The sequence below is a fragment of the Mesoplodon bidens genome (assembly GCF_964165515.1).
Source record: "Mesoplodon bidens genome assembly, chromosome: 5".
Lineage (NCBI taxonomy): Eukaryota > Metazoa > Chordata > Mammalia > Artiodactyla > Ziphiidae > Mesoplodon > Mesoplodon bidens.
This window is the reverse complement of record NC_138161.1, coordinates 32,915,466-32,938,158: the sequence shown is the minus strand read 5'-3', so window position 1 is coordinate 32,938,158 and position 22,693 is coordinate 32,915,466. Positions and strand designations below refer to the sequence as shown.

At 40.0% G+C, this 22,693-nt stretch overlaps 1 protein-coding gene across 1 annotated transcript in view; it reads left to right on the top strand.

Annotated features, from left to right (window-relative positions):
* The first annotated feature begins 656 nt into the window (after positions 1 to 656).
* ROBO1 (roundabout guidance receptor 1) overlaps positions 657 to 22,693 on the top strand; it is a 401,385-nt gene continuing 379,348 nt past the window's right edge. Inside the window, exon 1 of the mRNA XM_081234266.1 lies at positions 657 to 1,706. Coding sequence (XP_081090392.1) covers positions 1,652 to 1,706 — 55 coding nt within the window. The 5' untranslated portion in view covers positions 657 to 1,651. The remainder of the gene's footprint in view (positions 1,707 to 22,693) is intronic.

Here is a 22,693-nt window from a genome sequence, read left to right as displayed (position 1 = left end):
ACTTCCCCATTGTTAGCATTCTGATACTGAGAGTCAATGAAGTTGAAGGAGAGGCATTTGCTTACAAAAGAAAAACAGTCCCCATGGCCCACTCCTGCGCCCCTCGAGTTGGGTAGCCTTTCTACGGGAGACTCAACAACTACAGTTTAAAAGAAACTGATTTTCGTATTGCGTATAACTACGTGATAAATTCTACGTAGTTATTTCTCTACCTCTTGTTCTATGGGCTTGTTTGCCCACATTTGATTTTTTTTTTTTTTTTTTAATGGGAATAGGGAAGGGTGAACACAGAGTTATTTGAGAGTTTATTTCAACTCCTGTAAGCGGTAGGGAAGAGGTTAAGCTGGACCAGGAGGGTTTTTGAAGTCTTTGGCTGGGAGGTTCCATTTGGAGAAAGGTGCAGGGGAGCCAGGGGTGTCGAGAGAAACAAGGCAAGTTCCAATTCGCTCGGCTTTGTGATCCTGAGCAGTTTGATTCTCACCTGAGGGCGTAGTCGGGCACCCTGGCTTGTGGATGGAAATATTAACGAGCAGAACTTGCCAGACCGGCGTCTGGAGAGTGTAGAGTGAAGCGTGGACAGGACCGCGCGGCCCCTTTAAGTATTCTCGGGCTGGGAAAGAGAGGGAGGAAACCGGGAGCCGCGGGGACTGTGGGGGAAACCCACAAGCAGTCGAGCCAGAGAAGAGGCAGCGTGAGAGTAGAAACTTCAGACGCCGCTGATCCCGTCGGAGTTCGGGTGAGCCGCGGCAGCCGTCGCTCCCACCCGCAGCGGCATCCTCCTGGCCCCTCTCCGCCACCCCGGGGAGGTCGGGTGCCTCTCTGCAGCTACCACGAGCCAGGGCTGCGGGCAGCCACCGTCTGGAAGTTTAGGCTCCAGCGTTCCAGCCGCGGAGAGTTCGGGGTGCCTTGCGCGCACGCCCCCGCGGGCGAGGGGCCGGAGGGATGGTGAGCGCCGCGCTGGGCTGGGGGCGCCCGGGAGGCGTGAGTGTGTCCGCGGAGCTGCTGCCTTCCTCAGTACCCTCCGCATCCCTCAAGTGATGGGAACAAGGGCCCGCCCAGGGAACCGCTGTCGCCGCACCGCCCCCTTGCTCGCCCCCAGCGCGCGGAGTCACCCAGGCACACCCCCGGCACCCTGTGCCCGTCCTCCCGAGCTGCTGCCACTGCCTTGGCTGCCTTTGCTGCCGGCGCGGGTGGCCAGCTGTTGACTGGGCTCGCCTAGAGACGGAGAAGCACTTTTCGGCCCTCCCTAATCCGTTCTCACACCCCAACTTTGCCGCCGCCGCGCCGGCCCTCGCCGCGGGAGCACGCCGGGAGGCTCGGCGAGACTGTGGAGGCAGGAAACGGCACAACTGCTCTTCTGCTTCGGCTCTTTGTTGTTCGCTTTGGATGGTCCTTGGAAGTGGCCAAGCCTCCTCGGAAACCCTGGCGCCAGAGAAGGCAAACCTTGGAATTCTTAGTCTGCAGAGGGCTCAGAGATATTGACAAGCGTCCGGAGAGGTGGACAAGTAATTGCCCTGAAAACTCCTGGCGGATTGACCCACGTTGCTTATATTAAGCCTTTGTGTGTAGTGTGTGGCTTCCTAAATTTGGAGACCCCATTTCTACTCTCTCCTCTTGGCATGAGACTGTATGCAGGATCCACCCGAGGACAATGATCGCGGAGCCTGTTCACTTTTACCTCTTTGGATTAATATGTCTCTGTTCAGGTAACCCCGCGTCTTCTTCCTTCACCCTCCCTTCCCCTTGCACGCCCCCTCTCCACTTTTCAAAATCAACCCCGAACTGCATTTTGGCGACCTCTCCCTTCTAAGGCCGAAGGGGCCCGACCCCTGGCAGGAGTTTTAGACGAAAAGGTTCTTAGTTCCTACTTTGTGTTGTCCCCTTTCCCTCATCTCTCAAGACCTTCCAAGCCTCTTCGCAGACCTAGGCCTTTTGCCAAGTTCGAGGCACGCCCAGATCATTCTGGGCAAACGCACGTCGGAGCGCAGGGGTGGGAGAGTCAGCGGTTGGCGGTGAGCTTGGGCCATGAGGATGAGCCAAAGTGAGTTTCAGCCCTCGGCTGCTTCCCGCGGGAAGGGAGATGTGCGCCCGGGGAGCTGTAGCCCAGAAACCCGCCAGGATTCCTGAACCTGGTCCTCCAATTCGCCCCTCCTCTTTCGAGCAAAGGGGTTATTAATAGTTGTTTTATATAACCAAGGTCTGTAATTAAATTCGATTCTGAAGAAACTTCAGGAAATAACTCCTTCTTACCGTAGGATATAAAGTATCCCCTCTGCCTGGGTGAGTTTAGAAGGAAAACAAGAGGTTGCAAGTATCTGAAAGGGAACACTTAGTTGCCTGGGAGTTTTCATTGGCAAGGGAAAACAGAAGGCTGAATTTAGGATTTTGGGATTTATTAAATGTACCAAAACTCTTCACATGAGCTGTTGGAAGGATACTGCAGTGGGATACGTCTGACCTAAGAGTGTACACTGCATCTACACTTACAAGTAGTTTTCTTACCCTCCCGAAGAAACTTTTACTATGAGGGAACAGAGCCATGGCGCTCAACTTTTCTTTCTTTCCTTTTGGTAGATTCTGGTTTCAATCAAGGATCCGATTTCAGGCCTTAAAACACACACACACACACACAGTGTACCTCAGGGAATTTTTTATAGTCCTGTACTGAGCTTCAAGTTGCATCAGAGCCTGTACGTTAGAGTCATTCAATTTCCATGATTATGAAACAGTTTTGAAAGGTTGGTTTGAGCTTTTTGTGGTCCACGGCTATGATTTATATTTTGACCAAGGATTTTACTTAAGGAAATATGTAAAAGAAAAACACACATCAGCTAAATGTCGGCAAATAAACCCCTAAAATAATTTCAGCCCACGAGATATGCTTTCTGACTAAAAGAAACCTTTGCAACGGAACTAAATGAGAAATTCACTAAATTGTTGTTCCTTTGAAGAAAACAGAAAACTGAAGTTTTCATTCCTGTCACAGTGGAAGGATGACTCGACTGAACAGACTCTTTGGGGCCGGCCACCTCTTCTTTCTTCCAGTTTCCCCTCTCTCATGTAGTTTTTTTCTTAGTTTGCATATCTGAGGGATTGAATGGTTTCCCACCCCCATACCAGCCAAGGATGCAAATCAGAAACATTCAGATCTGATCTCTCTATTTGTCTCTCTTCCCCGAGTCTCCCCCTAGTTTAATTTACAGCTTCAGATACCTTTGAGATTTTTGTTGATTCACCTTCTCGGTTAAAGTTTATTCACGTGTGTAAAGTGAAGTGTCAGTGTGATAAATGACTGGAGGAGCAGATTACTGAAGATAGGGGGATTAATGGTCATTAGTCACTGTTTGAGCTGAGTTTGTATATGTTGGGACATTTTATCATGGCAGTAGATTAAAGATAGGGTCACACTAATAGGATGTCACTGAAAGCTAGTCATGTCAGCGTGCAAATTCTGTCTTCACTTGGAGAAATATGTTGAAGCGTGTACCGCCCTTTAGATTTAATAATTTGATGACTACTTAGTATCTGAGGTTTGTAATTTCAATAGATAGAAGGCATTTATAACCTTAGAGCTGAAATGATTGCTGGCTTTATTTTTCTAATTTAATTTTCCACCGAAGCTACTGGTGATTTTAATAAACCTAAGTTTTTCCGATAGGTGTGGTTATTTATTTTGTTGGTGGGGTCAGAGTTGTCCTTGTGAGATGCTCTCTCATATTTAACCTGAAGCTGTTTATCAGTCTTCTGCTGACTTTCACTCCAGCTGTGAATCTGAACTTGGGGAGGCCAGATTACTGGGCTGCTGGGGAGGGTTCACGACCGTGTGCTATTCTAAAGCCACACTATTGACTTGAATAAAACTTCACACAACTCAGATAAGTAAGTAGAGTTGGGCGTGTTCAAGACACCTGGGCAGGGAATGAATGAAGTTCTTGAAAGGTTGTGTTTCATATCTTGCCTCAAGCCTAAGATCACAGTCTATCACTTGTTAATGGAGTGTATTTAAGAGAAATGTGGTGAGTTTAAATAAATCAAAGTGTACTGAGGGGGGTAAGGTACCTTCAACAAGATTTAACCTGTAAAAACATCTATTGGTTGTCAGTTCTTTTTTCTTTTCCTTTTTTTTTTCTTTTTTAAAACCTGGCTGCCAACTTAACAAAGTCCTATAGTTTTCTTCAAACAGATTATAAACTTCACGTTGATGTGTTGATGTCATACTTAACATCAAAATATGATGTGTTTGTTTTTTGTAGTCTTTTATTTATTAGCCTAGTGCTACAATATATAACTTTTTATTCTAGGAAACTAAGATTTTGGCAAAAAGAGGTATTTCTTTAGAAATTCTTTTTCACGGTAAATTTCTTTAGTGTTTGTATACCTGAGTTCTTTTCTGTGGAGAGCTAGACTTTTGGTGAGGGGAGCAGACGGGATAGCCCTGGAAAAAAAAATCTGTGTGATCTCTCAGGAACTGATTCTAAACATTCTTTCTTTATGGACTTCCTCTCCTCAACTCCATTTGATCAAACCTGCTTTTAAGTGAAAAAGTGATTGAATTTCAGTTCAGACTTAGGATGAGATCTGAACTTCAAATGAAGTAGAAATTCACTAGTTCTGTCTTTCTTTCCTCCTTTTTTTTGGGAGGGAGGGGTCTTTTTCTCTTGGGGGAGGGAAATTTTTTAGATAAGTTTCACTATGTGAGCCACTTATCTGGCTCTGTGGTCTCTCTAACTGGAAAGATTCTTTGGTAATTCCAATAATTTCTTATTAATTTCTTTATAAACTTATTGGCTTTTAAATACTTATCTGAATACTGTGACATCTTTTAAAGCATCCTATTTCTTGATAATGGACCCTCTAATATATAAGATATTTACAGTTAAAATGTCTCAGAACAGTAAGTTTACCTGAAATTTTCCCTTAGTCTTCCCTATGACAAATGAAATACTCTTGTGTGATTAAAGTGATACAAAATGCTAAATTTCAAACCTATAATCACAGTTGTTTTTTAATTTATTTATTTTACGTTGAGTAGGTATCTGTAATTTAAAATACTGGGCAAGAGGAATAAGATTGGGAGGAAACTTAGAATAACAGCTTGCCAGTGAAGATCATAAATAGTTGAGTACATATCATCTTCTGTGTTAGTAAGATATGTTAAGGTAATGCTCATTTTAAGTTCTGGCCTTTAGAAAAATGTTTAATTCTAAAAACAAAAGTATAACTGCCTTTCATGCTTGATTTCTTATAGAAAAATATAAGGAAATCAAGATTGTTACTCAATTAAAAATTAGGCCTAATGTAATCTGTAGAGTAAATTAAGAAATTCGGTAATAAGAAAGGAAAGAAAAAAAAGTGGAACCAGAAGCAGAAGGCTAGAGAAGTACAGTAGAAGAAACAGATCCATAATTAAGCTGGTTTTAAACTATAGGAGGAGGGAAAGTGGCAGTAGACAGAACCAATCTTAGTGCACCCTCTGGCCACACATAGCACAAAGAGCAAATCTGAAAAGTGGGCTCTTGAAAAATTGATGTCAGTGTGTAATGCTCTGTGTTTAACAACTATATAAAGAACTAGACATTTTTTAAAGCAAAGGAGTAGTTTGAAACATGGAGTGGCTTGAAAACAAAGGAGTCGTTTGAATCTTTAATGAATTCATAAAATAGGTTTTATTTTAAGCTATATTTAAGAAGACTTTAGAATGTTGACTTCCTCAATTTATACAGAGGAGTGGAAAACTAAGTAGTTACCTTCTGTATCATAATGTTTTTGCTTAGAGGAGACCAGCAAGTGAGAGAAGGAAATAATAAAAAAAAAAATGAGATCAAGTTCAAATTCTGGGGCACTGTAAGAAACTTTTTAATGATGACTACTGCTAGTGCTATGAAGATATGACTGTCATTTGTGGAACGTTCACCATTATCTTATTTAATGCTTATAAGAGCCCTATGACATAGGTGCTATTGTTATGAAAATTTTACTTTATCTGTATTTTATCGCTGTGGAAAACTACATCATAGAGAGGTTCAGAGATGTGGATGAGCAGGGATTTGAACCCTGCTGATTCCAAAACCCTTAACCACTGTACACTTTCCTAGTTGAAAGAGAGAAATGAAGGATTTAAAATAAGAAAGATTATGGTTCAGTCATTTTTTTTTTTTTTAATTTTAAAACATGTCCCCCAGATTCACCCAAACAAGACTGTGGTTTGAACTCTTGAGAATTTGGAAGGGAGGCATTTTTTATCCTGTCATTAAGTAAATGATCTTTAAATTTTTAGATCACCAAGCAAGATGATCGGTTCTTTACATTCAACCAACTCACATCCAGCCTTTATCATGTCTGTATTTCCTGGCATGCTTAAAAAAAGACACCGAACAGAAGTCGAAACAGTGACTGCTGGTGATGTAGAAATACATGGATTCCAAGTTGTATTTTGAAAAATGAATGCCATCCTCATTCATGCACACTTGAGGAAAGATTTTGCTCTGAGTCCCAAGGCAAATAATTGGTGCTTATCAGGGAAGAGCCTGTGGAGAAACAATCATTTCCCCTGGGGTTGCACCTTCCCCTCTGGGTTGGGCATGGGCTGGTGGTCATTTAGTAGTAGATGAGCCTTCTGCTTGACTGCTATCCACAGATGACTCACTTCATGGTTACTGATCATGGAAGGGTGTTGAGTGTTAATACCTGGTTGATCAGCTGGTTGGAAACTGCTTATGCATAGCCAATAAAGTTGCCATCCTGTGAAGATCAAAGGCCACCTCCTTTCCCTACAATTCTGGATTAGCATGGTTTCCTTTTCCCCCTGTCCCTCTACCTTCAGCCCTTTCCTTCAATCTTGCTGTTGAGGAAGAGGAAGAAAAAAGATTATCTGTAGTGTACAGGGAGATAGCTTTGATCTCCACTTCGTTGCTTCCCTCTCTTTGGCTCTTTAGCCAACCAAAAGGCTATTTCTAATGCTGGAAGGTGTCATGTTGCTTGCTTCATGGGAGAGCTCAGTCTCATTTCCTGTAAGCCAAAACAGACTGCTACAAATTCCCTTACTTCTGTGATTTTACTTGGCTTCCAAATGTCTTATGACAATGTTGTTCCACACATAAAGCAATATTTTGAACAGCATGACTGTGCATATCTTTCTGACTTCATTCAATGAAAGAAGCACCTCTGCCGTGTTCAGAGTTGTCCGTGGCTTACAGCCGGAAAAGAATATCTGTTTATTTAATTAATTTATTTTCTGATTGGGAGGAGAGTGTATAGAAGGTAAACAATGGTAGAAAAGGTTCTTGGATCATGAGTTTGATGCTGAATAGTCTACAGGCTTAATGCCTGTCACCTAGTTTGACACTTAAATGAAGCATTAAAAGCACCACCAGTGGATACAAGCAAATATATACAGAGCAGTGTGGTTCTGCCTTAAGTGGGAATATATTCTTTTTTGTGTCAAGTGAGTGATTTATGTGTAGCATATAGGAAGTAGTAGGCTTCAATTCCTAATAATACAGTGTATCTCAGGGATCTGTTTTTTCGATCATGTTAGTCTTCCTTACTAGAAAACACATGTTTAAAGCACTTCTGGCAAGTAGTAGCTCATGGTCACACTTTCTCAAAATGCTCTTGATTGGATTTCAGAAAGTATCAAGTTCAACGTATGGGTCATCTATGCGTGTGTTCAGCTTATGTGTACATGCCCTGAGAACCAGGGACAGCTTGTCCACAGTCAGCCATGGAAGGAGCATGGAGCCTTTGGAACTTTCTCCCAAAGTTATTTGCAAGAGGTTCTGCTTGACAATGTCGGAGACCGAATCTGTATCCCTGACACTCTGTAGGTTCTTCTTTTTTTTTTTTTTTAATTTATTATTTTTGGATGCGTTGGATCTTCGTTGCTGCGCACGGACTTTCTCTAGTTGCGGCGAACAGGGGCTACTCTTCGTTGCGGTGCGTGGGCTTCTCATTGCGGTGGCTTCTCTTGTTGTGGATCGCCGGCTCTAGGTGTGTGGGCTTCAGTAGTTGCAGCATGTGGGCTCAGTAGTTGTGGCTCGCAGGCTCTAGAGCGCAGGCTCAGTAGTTGTGGCTCATGGGCTTAGTTGCTCTGCAGCATGTGGGATCTTCCCGGACCAGTGCTTGAATCCGTGTCCCCTGCTTGGCAGGCAGATTCTTAACCACTGTGCCACCAGGAAAGCCCTGTAGCTTCTTCTTTTAATGTGAGGAAAGTTATCTTAGGAGTAATAAAATCGTTACATGTGACCATTTAGTACTTTAAAAATCATTTCAGGTATATGTTATTTCTTGATATAACTTAAAATTTCAATGAACATAACAAGAGGTGTGCTTATATGACAGTCAGGTTCCTTGTAGCATGTGATGTATGGTCATAATTTATGCACCATCATGGAAAAAAATATCAACTCAGTAAACTCTTTCATGGATGTTAGCAGAAGAGGAAACAGAGGCCAGATTTTAGTTTCTCTCCACTCATGTGACGGAGGCCCTTTTATGTCATTAGCAATCCCAGGTAGAGTTTGAAAGGAAAATGGGGTGAAAGAATAAGCGAATCAGGCCACATTTGTCTGTTCCAAGATCATTTGACATCAGACGGTGCTACTGAGGTACCATCTCAAAATTTAATCTCCAAACTTCAATAACATGCATACTCTGTTATATTTTCTGTTTTAGCATGTGGTTGTTTTCTTCCACTAACAACGTACTAACTTTTGGTTTGGCTAAAAGTATCTGCCTGCAATTCCTTTCCTATATAAAGGAAATATAAAATGTATACTTTGCAGTTTCACTGATCTAAAGCTGATTTTGTTTACTCAGGCTTGATTTAAAAGGCAGTCTTTTATTACTTGGAAACTTCACTAATGGTGCTTGTTCATATATCAAAGTGAGTTAAAACACATTTGTAAGTGTTAACTACACACCTCTGGGTAACTTTAAACTACTTTAGTTGCCTGCTTTGGGAAGTAATTTCAGTGTCTCCAGACCATTCAATTAGCAAGCTGTCTGAATAAAGTAAACTGGCTTGTACAGGCCGTGGGAGATAGACTCATCTGTTTTTCTCCCTTATATTTGAAGAGAAGTGAAAATTTCCTTACCAATGTGGTATTAAGTTTGGAACTGGAACTTGCTTCAATTAATGAACTTAGTAGTTCATTAATTGCCAAAACCTAAACACGTAGAAGGAAAATAGGAGATGGGCAGAAGCTTTACTTGGATACTGCATGGAGATGAGGGAGCATTTAACCGACAAGATTGTTGCTATTCATCAGTTAATAATAAGGATTCGGTAGACGCATCATAAGGGCAGCTGTTATTTAGATTCAGTATGGTCAGAGAGGAAACAAAATTCATTGTATTATTTTGTCTTTTCTCCTGTTAAGGGTCATTCCAATCCAGGAGCTCGTCCTTTCCTAGGACCCCATATTCAAAACTACCCTTTCACCATTTTGCATTTGACACATTGAACATAATGCTTTAATAACCACACATGATTATTAAATATATTGTAGGATATGTATGTGTATATATGTATATATATATAGCCTGATGATGAAAAAAACAAGTAATTAAATGATGAGGTATGGATCCAGTTATGTGCATTGAACCTAAAGGACTAGGAATCAATAATATAATATCTCTAATAATAATTGTTATAAAGTCTAAATTGTATAAAGTTATGTGCTGGCACAGTGCTCATACACCTTATCTTATTTAATACCACATTAAGAATGAATGCATTGCTGTTATCCCTGTTTATCAATATGGAAGATGAGGCTTAGAAAATTTACGTTCCTTGACTGTGGTCAGTCAACTAGTGTGGTAGAATCAGGATTTGAAACCAGCCTGTCTGATTGCAGAATTTGGCTTGTCACCATTATACCCACTGCACTGTTCCCTTATAGGAAAATCATTGTAGATGAAACAGTATCAAATGTGTAGATAACAAGGCTAAGATGCTTCTTTGTGAGGGAACTAACTTGTGCCGCCCAGCTGTTTTAGTTGCCTTTTAGATGATAGATTTTTCTGGTATATCTGATTGTCTGTTCCCCTCTTTTGCTTGATAACCCGCCAAAAAAAGTGCACCCTGATATTATACACCATAGAACACAGAAATCTCAATTCAGCCCGTATATATGATCTAGTGGAATTCAGTGCTGTTCAGTTTGTGGAGTAAATCTGAGACAGTAAGAATGAAGTAAGTTTTATGAGAGCTCATTTGGATAAGTGAATAGAAAGGTCTTCATAGAGAAAAAACTATTACTGGCATCTAATTTCTCTAAGAAACTGGTGCTGAATTTTTGTTTTTTTGAGCTTGAAATAGACAGTGAACTTAGTGATACGATGTTATGGATAACATAAGTATATTAGGCAACAGCTTGGTTAGAATCTGTTACTACGATCCCTTTAAAGGTGTATCCTTCTCAGATGGCAAGTTTTCTAGAAAACAAAGAATGTAGCATTGGTGAACATGATCCCTGAAAACTGCCAGAGTCTGTAGTAACTATTAAAAACAGTACTGTAATCAACCCTCTCTCAGAAGTAATATAGTTGGTTTTTAAAATGTTACTCTTTTGTTCTTCTTACTCTATTTATTTATTTATTTGTTTGTTTGTTTATTTATTTATTTATTTAAGGCTGCGTTAGGTCTTCGTTGCTGTGCGCAGGCTTTCTCTAGTTGCAGTGAGCGGGGGCTACTCTTCATTGCGGTGCACAGGCTTCTCACTGCAGTGGTTTCTCTTGTTGCGGAGCAGGGGCTCTAGGCGCGTGGGCTTCAGTAGTTGTGGCACTTGGGCTCAGTAGTTGTGGCTCACGGGCTCTAGAGCGCAGGCTCAGTAGTTGTGGGGCACGGGCTTAGTTGTTCCGCGGCATGTGGGATCCTCCCGGACCAGGATCGAACCCGTGTCCCCTGCATTGGCAGGCGGATTCTTAACCAATGCACCACCAGGGAAGCCCCATTCTTTTAAATAGATATGTCTAACTAAAGATTGTTCTGTAATTTCTTAGGGGTGGTTTTCTCAGTTGAACTCAATAGTCTTCCAAAGTTATTTCCAAGTGTGTAGATGGGATGGTACATTTCTCTTCTCTCTGTCCAGAGGTTTATGACTTTATATAGGCTTAAATGAAAATTGAATAACTTCCCGGTTCCTTACTCTTTACCAATAATTGAAACTAGGTATCATATCTAAACCCCTCCCTCATATGAGACCTGGTCATAGCCTTAAGGTTTTTACTCTGTCTTAAAATAACTTCATAATAAATGTATTTCTGTGCATTTATTGCTTTGCAGAATGCCATTCATTTGTATTCGATAATGCTACTTGTTTTTTATTATGAATGGAGCTTAATGACTTTCTTTATTCCTCAGTAAATGATGGTCAATCTTGATTATCTTGATTAGATAAATCAAGATTATCAATCTTGATAATAATGGAAAATTATTATTAACCAACTCTCTACTTTTGTTGCTGTTAGACACTTTAAAGAATGTTTTAGACATACTGATAATGTGTAGGAGCTTTTCATACAACATCCAGGTTGTGTACTCATAGACAGGAAAATGTATGTTGAAGCACATGAGTGAATTGTTGGCACTCTGTGAATGAAAGGTGTTTTGATATGATGGTAGAAGTGAGAATTGCATTTGAGAACTGATAGATTAAGGGGATTTACTTAGTCAGCAAACTCTCCCTGGAATAAGTAGGTTGCCAAAGAGTGTTGAAAGAAAGAATAGAATATCTTGTTGAGCAAGTTGAAGTGTTAGAAATGTGCATCCAGGAGTGGTGATCTGAAAAAAAGATATAATCTGTTTGAAGAGGTAGATTTTACAATAGTTAGTTGTTATAGAATTTCACTTATGACACTTATATTTTAGAGGACATTATTTAATAATAACATTCATTCATTCATTTGATCAATCTTACCAGGCAACAGAGTATTAAAAAAAAAAAAAAAGCTCATTTCTTGCACTTAAGGAATTTATGCTAAATGGTTGATTGCCCAATAGGTAATTTAACAGAGGTATGTGTGACTACCCTGTGAGCCTATGTTTAGATCATAAAGAGCTTCCACCAAATGGAGAAGAGGTGATAAAAAATAAATATAAATTTGATATCATAATTCTTAGAAATAAAGACATTTCTTTTTGGCATATTCTCTGAGGGTATGGATTGCAGTGCATAGACAAATAAACTTAGATATAATGATATATGTTTTATTCTTAACCTATCAGAGAATCATTTGGACAGTATCTTAGAACAACTTTATTTCTGTGCTTTTACCCTCTCTGCAGTAACCTGAACACCTCTTCTTTATTCTACCCTCATTACTTTCTGTATGACAGGAATTATCTCCTCATAGCATAGAAGATTCCATTTATAAGTTTTGTATAAATTTTCTTCATTAATTAAGCTAAAACTCAACTCTATTTCCTGTCCTACTGGACTCTGTTTTACCCTCCAAACTACCCATGGTAAATTCAGTTTAGTTTCTACATGAAACTGTTTCAATATTTGAAGACAGCTATGCTCTTTTAAAATTTTCTGTTCTCTGCACACAAGATCTCTATTTTCTTCCCATTTTCCTTATTTGATAAAGAGTCATTCCACTTGGTTATGTTCTTTTGTTGTTATCATTTTTAATATATATTTTGTCAGTGTCCTAAAGTGTAACATGGATTTTGAGGATCCTGTTTTCTTTTTTAGTAAAAATTTAGATAACTTTTAACTTTTCCCTAGTGTTCAAATAAATATCTCATTTCATCTAAAAGTTCTGTCAGCAACCTGGGATGTAATGCTTTTCTGGATCAGGAGATTTAAAATATATTAATAAGCAAGATACTTATCTTCCCATCTTCATTTACCACTGAACCATCTTTGAACTAACCTTCCTGTTCTAAAGTCACGATTCTTGGCAGGGAAGATAAACAAAATGAAATTTGTGAGATTCTGTTTTTCTTCTCTGATAATATTTTATAACAGTTGAAAACTGAAATGCCAGTACAGGGCCTGGGTAAGGAAGGCCCTATATCAGGTCTAAGGGATGGTTGGCTGGATGTTGCCATGGGGTTGTGTGGACTTAAATGTAGACAGACTTTCAGAGTTTTCAAGAAAAGGCATAAATCTGTATTTTAAAGTAAAATCTCCCAACCTATAATGGGAACAATTAGGTCTAAATTAATAATAAAAGTAACAACAACAATAGCAAGTCTTCACACCAAATGTGGCCCACAGATCATCATTTTGTAGCTGCAATATTACATTATCCATCCCATATAGAACCGACTTATCTGTGGCTGTTTATTCCTACTCTAAATACATTGATATCCCCTCACTCTGTTATCTTCAGCGTTTTCGAAGCTTTTCCTTTTCTGGTGTTTGGCCATCCTTACTGCATTATTACTAGCTAAATGGTTACATAATGGCTTATTTATTTAACCCAAAGCATCTGCCTTTATTAGGAGTTATTTACATTTTACAAATTGTTAAGCCAGGCAAAGTGATCAGTTTGACTGTTTATGTTTATTCTTTGTCCTAAAGCTAACAAACACAGAAAACAAAACCGTAAGCCCTTTGATGAGCAGAGTTCTTGATGAACTGAATAAATAAATATATTCTTGAATAAGAAGAGAAATTATCAACAGAGACAGTCTAAAGGTTTACTGATTGCTATTAAGAGACACACCACCGTGTTGCATATGAATTACAGGTTGAGAAAGTACGTTAAGGAAATCTGAAGAAATAAGAATAAAATTGGGGCTCTGGCTGAATTGCAAAGAAGCTTTTACCTTCTGCAAGTATTTATTGCAGGATCATTTCTAAAACCTAGTTTCCCATATTTGTTTTATAGATCATTAGCTGTTTGACAGAAATATTATCAGGAGAGAAGCTTAATTTAAAGGGTCAGTAATCATTGCCAATTGAATATTAACGAGAAATGAAAATAAAGCATCTCTGAAATAACTTGTTGGTGAAAAATGTTATTTAATTTACAAAATATTGATTTATGCACAATTTTCAAGAGCATATCTAGCGTTTCTGTGAAGAAACCTTGTGTATATTTCCTAAATGTTTCTAAAACAACATTTGGAGGATTTCTTTAAGCAACATAGAAATGGGATAATTTGCTCAGGTGTTCAAGATATACTGCAAAGCTAAATATATATGAAGACACTTTTGTTAACTCTTTAAAAAAAAACCCAAACTGGTCATTTCTTACTAAATCTAAGTAAAATATTCCTATATGTAAAAATTTCTTGTCTTCATTATGTTTCACTGTAAAGTGCATAGAATTTCTTTTTGTCTTCCAACGACTCATCCTGCTGGAAGAATATGGCAGAGTCCCATTGGGGATCATTAAGAACATTACTCATGTTAGACATCTATCAGGGGCAGCCCTCCTCATGCTGAATTCTAGAGCCACAGCTCACGAATAATATGAGATGCTCACAGCACAAGGCAGGGAATAACGTTGGAGTGGGAGAAGGTCAAGGCACGGGCAGGGGAAGAGGTCAGAAGCAGTATTGTGCCCTGAGCAGTGAGCACTGATTCATTTGAAGCTGGAAACCATCACCAGCATTTCATTGTCCACAGGAGGCATGTTTAAAGATGAGCATTATTTGATGCTCTGACAAAATAGCTTGCTAATAATAATGTATTCTTCATCACTTAAAAGGGCAGCCATGACTTTCACGTTTATTTGGAAATTATTTCTCTAGTTGAGAACTGAAGCTTTTAAAGGAATGTGATGAAAACCTATCAGCTAATTTGCCTAACTCTTGTTGATTTTGTCTATTTCTTCTTCCTATTTCTTTCCATATAAAGACTATTCCGTTTTTAGTGAACCACAGAAACGTTATGTTTGGTATATTTTCTTAATGAAAGCCTATCAGCTAATTTGCCTAACTCTTGTTGATTTTGTCTATTTCTTCTTCCTATTTCTTTCCATATAAAGACTATTCCGTTTTTTTGTGAACCACAGAAACGTTACGTTTGGCTTACTTTCTTAAGAGAAAGTACCCTGTCTTTGGAGGTTTTTTTTTTTTAAATTTGTTTATTTAATTTATTTAATTTATTTTTGGCTGTATTGGTCTGTATTGCTGCATGGGGGCTTTCTCTAGTTGCGGCAAGCGAGGGCTACTCTTCGTTGAGCTGCAAGGCCTTCTCATTGTGGTGGCTTCTCTTGTTGCAGAGCAAGGGCTCTAGGCGCGCGGGTTCAGTAGTTGTGGTTAGCGGGCTCTAGAGCACAGGCTCAGTAGTTGTGGTGCACGGGCTTAGTTGTTCCGCGGCATGTGGGATCTTCCCGGACCAGGGCTCGAACCCGTGTCCCCTGCATTGGCGGGCGGATTCTTAACCACTGCACCACCAAGGAAGCCCTGGAGGTATTGTTATTATTGATTTGATTATATTGCACACCTGCCTAATTAGGGTTCTCTGCATATGAACCAGCTTCAGCCTCTTATCCCTCAGGCTTTTCTAATGCTGTTCCTCTATGTGGGACTGCTCTGTCTAGACCTATTCCATTCTCTCCGTTTTCCTCCCCTTTTCCCCACCCTAACTGCTGTTTGGCCTAATGAATAAATTCAGGTGTCTCCTCCTCCAAAAACCCTTAGACGCCCCTTCCACCCACCCAGTGTAGATTTTTTTTTTTTTTTTTTTTTTTTAAAGAAGATGTTGGGGGGTAGGAATTTATTTATTTATTTATTTTTGCTGTGTTGGGTCTTCGTTTCTGTGCGAGGGCTTTCTCTAGTTGTGGCAAGCGGGGGCCACTCTTCATCGCGGTGCGCGGGCCTCTCACTATAGCGGCCTCTCTCGTTGCGGAGCACAGGCTCCAGACGCGCAGGCTCAGTAGTTGTGGCTCACGGGCCTAGTCGCTCTGCGGCATGTGGGATCTTCCCAGACCAGGGCTCGAACCCGTGTCCCCTGCATTAGCAGGCAGACTCTCAACCACTGCGCCACCAGGGAAGCCCCCCAGTGTAGATTTGATGTACTTCTTATGTGTTTCCATAGCACCCTCTACAAAACTGTGACCTTGCCCATGATCATTCTCTATTACATTTACTTATCTAGGTCTCCTTTCAAACTATGAGGGTCTATATCTACTTAACTATTACAACGAACACATTCAGTGAATTAATAAGTGATTCAGTACATAAATTTCTTTGCTTTGACAGGAGTTATAAAAGGAATTAATAATCCCTCTGATTCTTGGGTAAATTTTCATTCTTTTAGAAACAGAGATGTGAGTAATCAGAAAGAAGAAAAACCAGAGTTGCCAAATTTGTAAGTAATTTATAAATGGGAGCTCTCAAGAGTTTGTATTTACTAAATACTACAAAATGCATTGGCTAGGATTTTGAATATCTACCTTTGCTTGGAGTTTCTAGGTTTTGCTATGATTTTTCTATGGACTAACTGTAGTACAGTGAGGGAAAAAACACGACTTGGATTCAGACTTGGTTCTTTCTGGGTTTGAATCTGCCACTAGGTAGCTTTTCACCATGCCATGAGTGAGTTAGTTTCTTCACCTATAAAATGCAGGAATTGAAACAGTGACATTTAGGCCACTTTCAGAATTTAAATTCTGTAGTTTTTAACCTAGGAACAACACAGGGAACTGGATTATTTATCCCTGTGTTTTTCCTAATCAGTGTGTATTTCAGTAGAGTGTAGTGATTGTAAGGGAATGGGCTTCAGAGTTAAAATACAATTGTTTGAAATGTGGCTTCACTGCACACCAGCCATGTCACCTTAATAGCTTATCTCACTTTTCTGTTTCCTTACCAGTAAAATAGAAATGATGGGGTTGCTGTGAAGGTTAAGTAAGTTATTATACATAAAGTGTTTAAAACAGTGTTTGCCATGTTCTAATGTCTATTTAAGTGTGAATTGTGTTGTTTTTATTATTGCTTTGTTGATTGGTCATCTTTATCATGATTTTTTTTTTCTTAAAGAAACTAGTTCATGATAGTTGCTTTGTATACACCCTGACTTACAAACCCTAAACATAAAAATTATCCCTACAGAGATATCACTCCAAACCTTAAGACCTCTCCCCAGAGATTTAAAAGCAACAACAACAAACAAACAAAACAGAAGAAGGGTGAATGTTGTTAAAAGAAAATTCAGGGTTAATTTGATAGGTTGGAGACAGATTTCTGGGCAGATTGCCATGGCAATGTGATAGCTATTTCTATCCGAATAAAGTAAAATATATTATTGTTTATGCTGTATGAAAATGCCAACAATTAGAGACTATATCAAGTTGCTTTCGCCTCCCAAATTAAAAAAATAATGTTACTGCCTCTCTAAGAGGATTAAGAGATTTGCAATTTACTGTGAATTATTTTAATCAGATTAAAGGTCCTCTTTTACTTGGAGTTCAGCTATTTAGCACTTGGGGAATGGAAGTTTTCCTTTGGAGTGTGGGATGGTGACAGATACTGGGAAGTGTCAGGGATGGAGAAGGGCGAGGCCATTTTGGCTCCTGAGTAATATGGGGGACCAAACTGGGAGAGTGAAATTTGAAGTTGGCGGCGGGGGTGGGATGGGGGTTGGGTGGGTAGGGGAGTACCAGTAACAAACCTCACGTTAAAAATGTTCTTTGAATCCAGCTCCCTTCTTTACTACTTAAGTCCTTCCTTCAAGAAACAAAAACCAAATCATATTGCTTCCATGACCTGGCTATTGTAAATAGAGCTGCAATGACCATTGTGGTACATGACTCTTTGAATTATGGTTTTCTCAGGGTATATGCCCAGTAGTGGGATTGCTGGGTCGTATGGTAGTTCTATTTTTAGTTTTTAAGGAACCTCCATACTGTTCTCCATAGTGGCTGTAACAATTTACATTCCCACCAACAGAGCGAGAGGGTTCCCTTTTCTCCACACCCTCTCCAGCATTTATTGTTTGTAGATTTTTTTTTTTTTTTTTTTAAGTTTATTTATTCATTTTTTTAATTAGTTTCTGCTTTATAACAAAGTGAATCAGTTATACATATACATCTGTTCCCACATCCCTTCCCTCATGCATCTCCCTCCCTCCCACCCTCCCCATCCCACCCCTCCAGGCGGTCACAAAGCACCGAGCTGATCTCCCTGTGCTCTGCGGCTGCTTCCCACTATCTATCTACCTTACGTTTGGTAGTGTATACACGTCCATGCCTCTCTTTCGCCTTGTCACAGCCCACCCTTCCCCCTCCCCATATCCTCAAGTCCATTCTCAAGTAGGTCTGCGTCTTCATTCCCGTTTTGCCCCTAGGTTCTTCATGACATTTTTTTTTTAAATTCCGTATATATGTGTTAGCATACGGTATTTGTCTTTCTCTTTCTGACTAACTTCACTCTGTATGACAGACTCTAGGTCTATCCACCTCATTACAAATAGCTCAGTTTCGTTTCTTTTTATGGCTGAGTAATATTCCATTGTATATATGTGCCACATCTTCTTTATCCATTCATCCGATGATGGACACTTAGGTTGTTTCCAGCTCCGGGCTATTGTGAATAGAGCTGCAATGAACATTTTGGTACATGTCTCTTTTTGAATTATGGTTTTCTCAGGGTATATGCCCAGTAGTGGGATTGCTGGGTCATATGGTAGTTCTATTTGTAGTTTTTTAAGGAACCTCCATACCGTTCTCCATAGTGGCTGTACCAATTCACATTCCCACCAGCAGTGCAAGAGTGTTCCCTTTTCTCCACACCCTCTCCAGCATTTATTGTTTCTAGATTTCTTTTTTTTTTTTTAATTAGTTTCTGCTTTATAACAAAGTGAATCAGTCATACATATACATCTGTTCCCACATCCCTTCCCTCATGCATCTCCCTCCCTCCCACCCTCCCCATCCCACCCCTCCAGGCGGTCACAAAGCACCGAGCTGATCTCCCTGTGCTCTGCGGCTGCTTCCCACTATCTATCTACCTTACGTTTGGTAGTGTATACACGTCCATGCCTCTCTTTCGCTTTGTCACAGCTTACCCTTCCCCCTCCCCATATCCTCAAGTCCATTCTCAAGTAGGTCTGTGTCTTTATTCTCGTTTTGCCCCTAGGTTCTTCATGACATTTTTTTTTAAATTCCGTATATATGTGTTAGCATACGGTATTTGTCTTTCTCTTTCTGACTAACTTCACTCTGTATGACAGACTCTAGGTCTATCCACCTCATTACAAATAGCTCAGTTTCGTTTCTTTTTATGGCTGAGTAATATTCCATTGTATATATGTGCCACATCTTCTTTATCCATTCATCCGATGATGGACACTTAGGTTGTTTCCAGCTCCGGGCTATTGTGAATAGAGCTGCAATGAACATTTTGGTACATGTCTCTTTTTGAATTATGGTTTTCTCAGGGTATATGCCCAGTAGTGGGATTGCTGGGTCATATGGTAGTTCTATTTGTAGTTTTTTAAGGAACCTCCATACCGTTCTCCATAGTGGCTGTAACAATTTACATTCCCACCAACAGAGCGAGAGGGTTCCCTTTTCTCCACACCCTCTCCAGCATTTATTGTTTGTAGATTTTTTGATGATGGCCATGCTGACCAGTGTGAGATGATATCGCATTGTAGTTTTGATTTGCATTTCTCTAGTGATTAATGATGTTGAGCATCCTTTCATGTGTTTGTTGGCAATCTGTATATCTTCTTTGGAGAAATGTCTATTTAGGTCTTCTGCCCAGTTTTGGATTGGGTTGTTTGCTTTTTTGATATTGAGCTGCATGAGCTGCTTGTAAATTTTGGAGATTAATCCTTTGTCAGTTGCTTCATTTGCAAATATTTTCTCCCATTCTGAGTGTTGTCTTTTTGTCTTGTTTATGGTTTCCTTTGCTGTGCAAAAGCAACCTAAGTGTCCATCGATAGATGAATGGGTAAAGAAGATGTGGCACATATATACAATGGAATATTACTCAGCTATAAAAAGAAATGAAATTGTGCTATTTGTGGTTAGGTGGATGGACCTAGAGTCTGTCATACAGAGTGAAGTAAGTCAGAAAGAGAAAAACAAATAGTGTATGCTAACACGTATCTATGGAATCTAAAAAAAAAAAAAAAAAAAAAAAGGTCATGAAGAACCTGGGGGCAAGACAGGAATAAAGACACAGACCTACTAGAGAATGGACTTGAGGACACGGGGAGGGGGAAGGGTAAGCTGGGACAAAATGAGAGAGTGGCATGGACATATATACACTACCAAATGTAAAATAGTTAGCTAGTGGGAAGCAGTCTCATAGCACAGGGAGATCAGCTGGGTGCTTTGTGACCAGCTAGAAAGGTGGGATAGGGAGGGGGGGAGGGGGGGAGACGCAAGAGGGAAGAGATATGGGGATATATGTATATGTATAACTGATTCACTTTTTTATAAAGCAGAAACTAAAACACCATTGTAAAGCAATTATACTCCAATAAAAATGTTAACAGGGGCTTCCCTGGTGGTGCAGTGGTTGAGCGTCTGCCTGCCGATGCAGGGGACGCGGGTTCGTGCCCCGGTCCGGGAAGATCCCACATGTCGCGGAGTGGCTGGGCCCGTGAGCCATGGCCGCTGAGCCTGCGCGTCCAGAGCCTGTGCTCCGGCAACGGGAGAGGCCGCAACAGTGAGAGGCCCATGTACCGCAAAAAATAAATAAATAAATGTTAAGGGAAAAAAGTCAAAAACAAATTAGAAGCATTAATACTGTATACAAGGACCTGATTTTTCGATGAGTCATTGACATAAATTTGGGAAATTGTGTCATTTTTAGGTGGGTAAGATTTCAGCCTGTATAGTAATTCATTCACTTGATAAATAATGACATCACATTCTGAGTGTCTGGCTGGCTGTGCTCTCATCTTGGCACTATCACTAGCTGTTTAAAAAAGTACCCAGGATTTGTTTTAATCGGGTATGGCAAGGCATGCAGACACAGAAATGACTGTCATGAAGTTGTTACTTACAGATTCCAAGAAGCGGGAGGCAGAGGGTGCCAAGCTTCCCTACCTGGGGAGGGTTGGTTGAAGCAGAAGGAAGGAGGGGAGAGCTTGGGCAAAAGGCTTTACTGTGGTTTTCACAGGAAAGAAGGAGTATGGCAGGGTATGAAAGCTGACCAGATTTAAGACTGAATAGTTTCAGTAACTTCAACAGGTTGTCAGCTACAGGGAAGGTCCCTAACTAGGGACATGGCCTTGGGGTGATTAGGGCAGAGGAATATTGCCTTCTGGTGTATAAGAGCCAGATGGAAGAGGTGATTCAGCATGTGGGATCTGGATTGGTTGGTTTGTATTTGAAGAGTATGTTCTTCCGCAAGTGTTTGCCATCTCTAGGAATTGACTAGCCCTAGGAGAGTTCGTCTCTCCCAGTCAGCCAGGCCCCAGATGCCAGAGCATGAAGAATACAAAAAATAAGAAAATAGAGTTAATATATTACCGAACTATGTGAACGTGGTTCTATTGCTTAAGCTTTCTAAGCCTTAGTGTCCTCATCTGATAGCAATAATACCTACCTTGAAGAGTTTTGAGATTAAATGGGGAAAGGCATTATTTTCCTCATAAGAAATATTTAATAAGTAATAGAAGTTCAAAGTCCAGAAAGGTGATGTAGAAATGAACTGGGAGTTCCAACCAGTACTGTTTCTGAGACCTAGTGTGTGTGTGTGTGTGTGCGCATGCTTGTGTGCGTGTGTGCGCATGCATGTGTGCATGTGTGCATGTGTGTGTGTGTGTTTAATAAGATGAGATAAAATTGTGTGTCTATTGATGAGACAAGTTGTAAATTACTGTACTTAGGTTATTCAATAAAGACATCATCTCAGTCTCACAATAGATCAAACTTATGTATAGAACTGTTACCTCCCAACCTTCACACACATACATCTTATAAATATTTCTTTGTACCTCTTCATATGATATGTTTTCTGGGAAAGCAGCAGAATATTAGAGCAGTGCTATTTAGTGCTAATTAAGTACTGATTAATAGTACTAACATCAGAAGAACTTTGAAGAGGGTAGGGAGAGTTGTAGGGAAGTTTCCTGGCCAAAGGAGCCATCTAGCTATTTTGTCATGTTGCTGTTGGTTGCTGTGTGGCACATCCCCCTTTACATATTGTTGTATTTCATCCCGGCCCAGTATTCCCAGTATGCTTGTCACTGCTCCTTGCTTGACATGTGCTCACACTCACTTTCTCAGGAAGCCTTCCTTACTCACAGACCCTCTTAAAGGCACTGTACACTCTTATTCAAAGCGTTGTGTCAGCTTCAGTATTAATTAGTTTCCATGATTATTTAAATTCTGCTTTTTACAGTAGTCTCACACCTCTGTGAGGGATGACCCATGACTGTATTACAGAATTAAGGACCCCCAATAGTTGCTACACACTTAGTACAGAGCGTGTAGTCAGAAGATATTTCTCTAATGGACAAAGACTGAACTGACCATTTTAGCAGTCTAAAAAAATAAAGTGTATCTAATGAAAAACTAATAAATCCTCTCACAAATGAAAGATAAAGAAGGCTATGTTATCAGATATTTTAACTATCCTTTATGTTAATAATTTTTCCCCATAAATGTAATAGTAAAGGACTCATAGTGTTTGGGTTTGCTTTGAATAGTGCTAAGAAGAGAGATTTAAATGTTTGTTTCTTTTAGGAATCTACAGTGATGAGCTCTATATTTGAGGTTGTAGAGAAACATCTAGAAAATTCAAGAACCTCAAGTTATTAAAAAA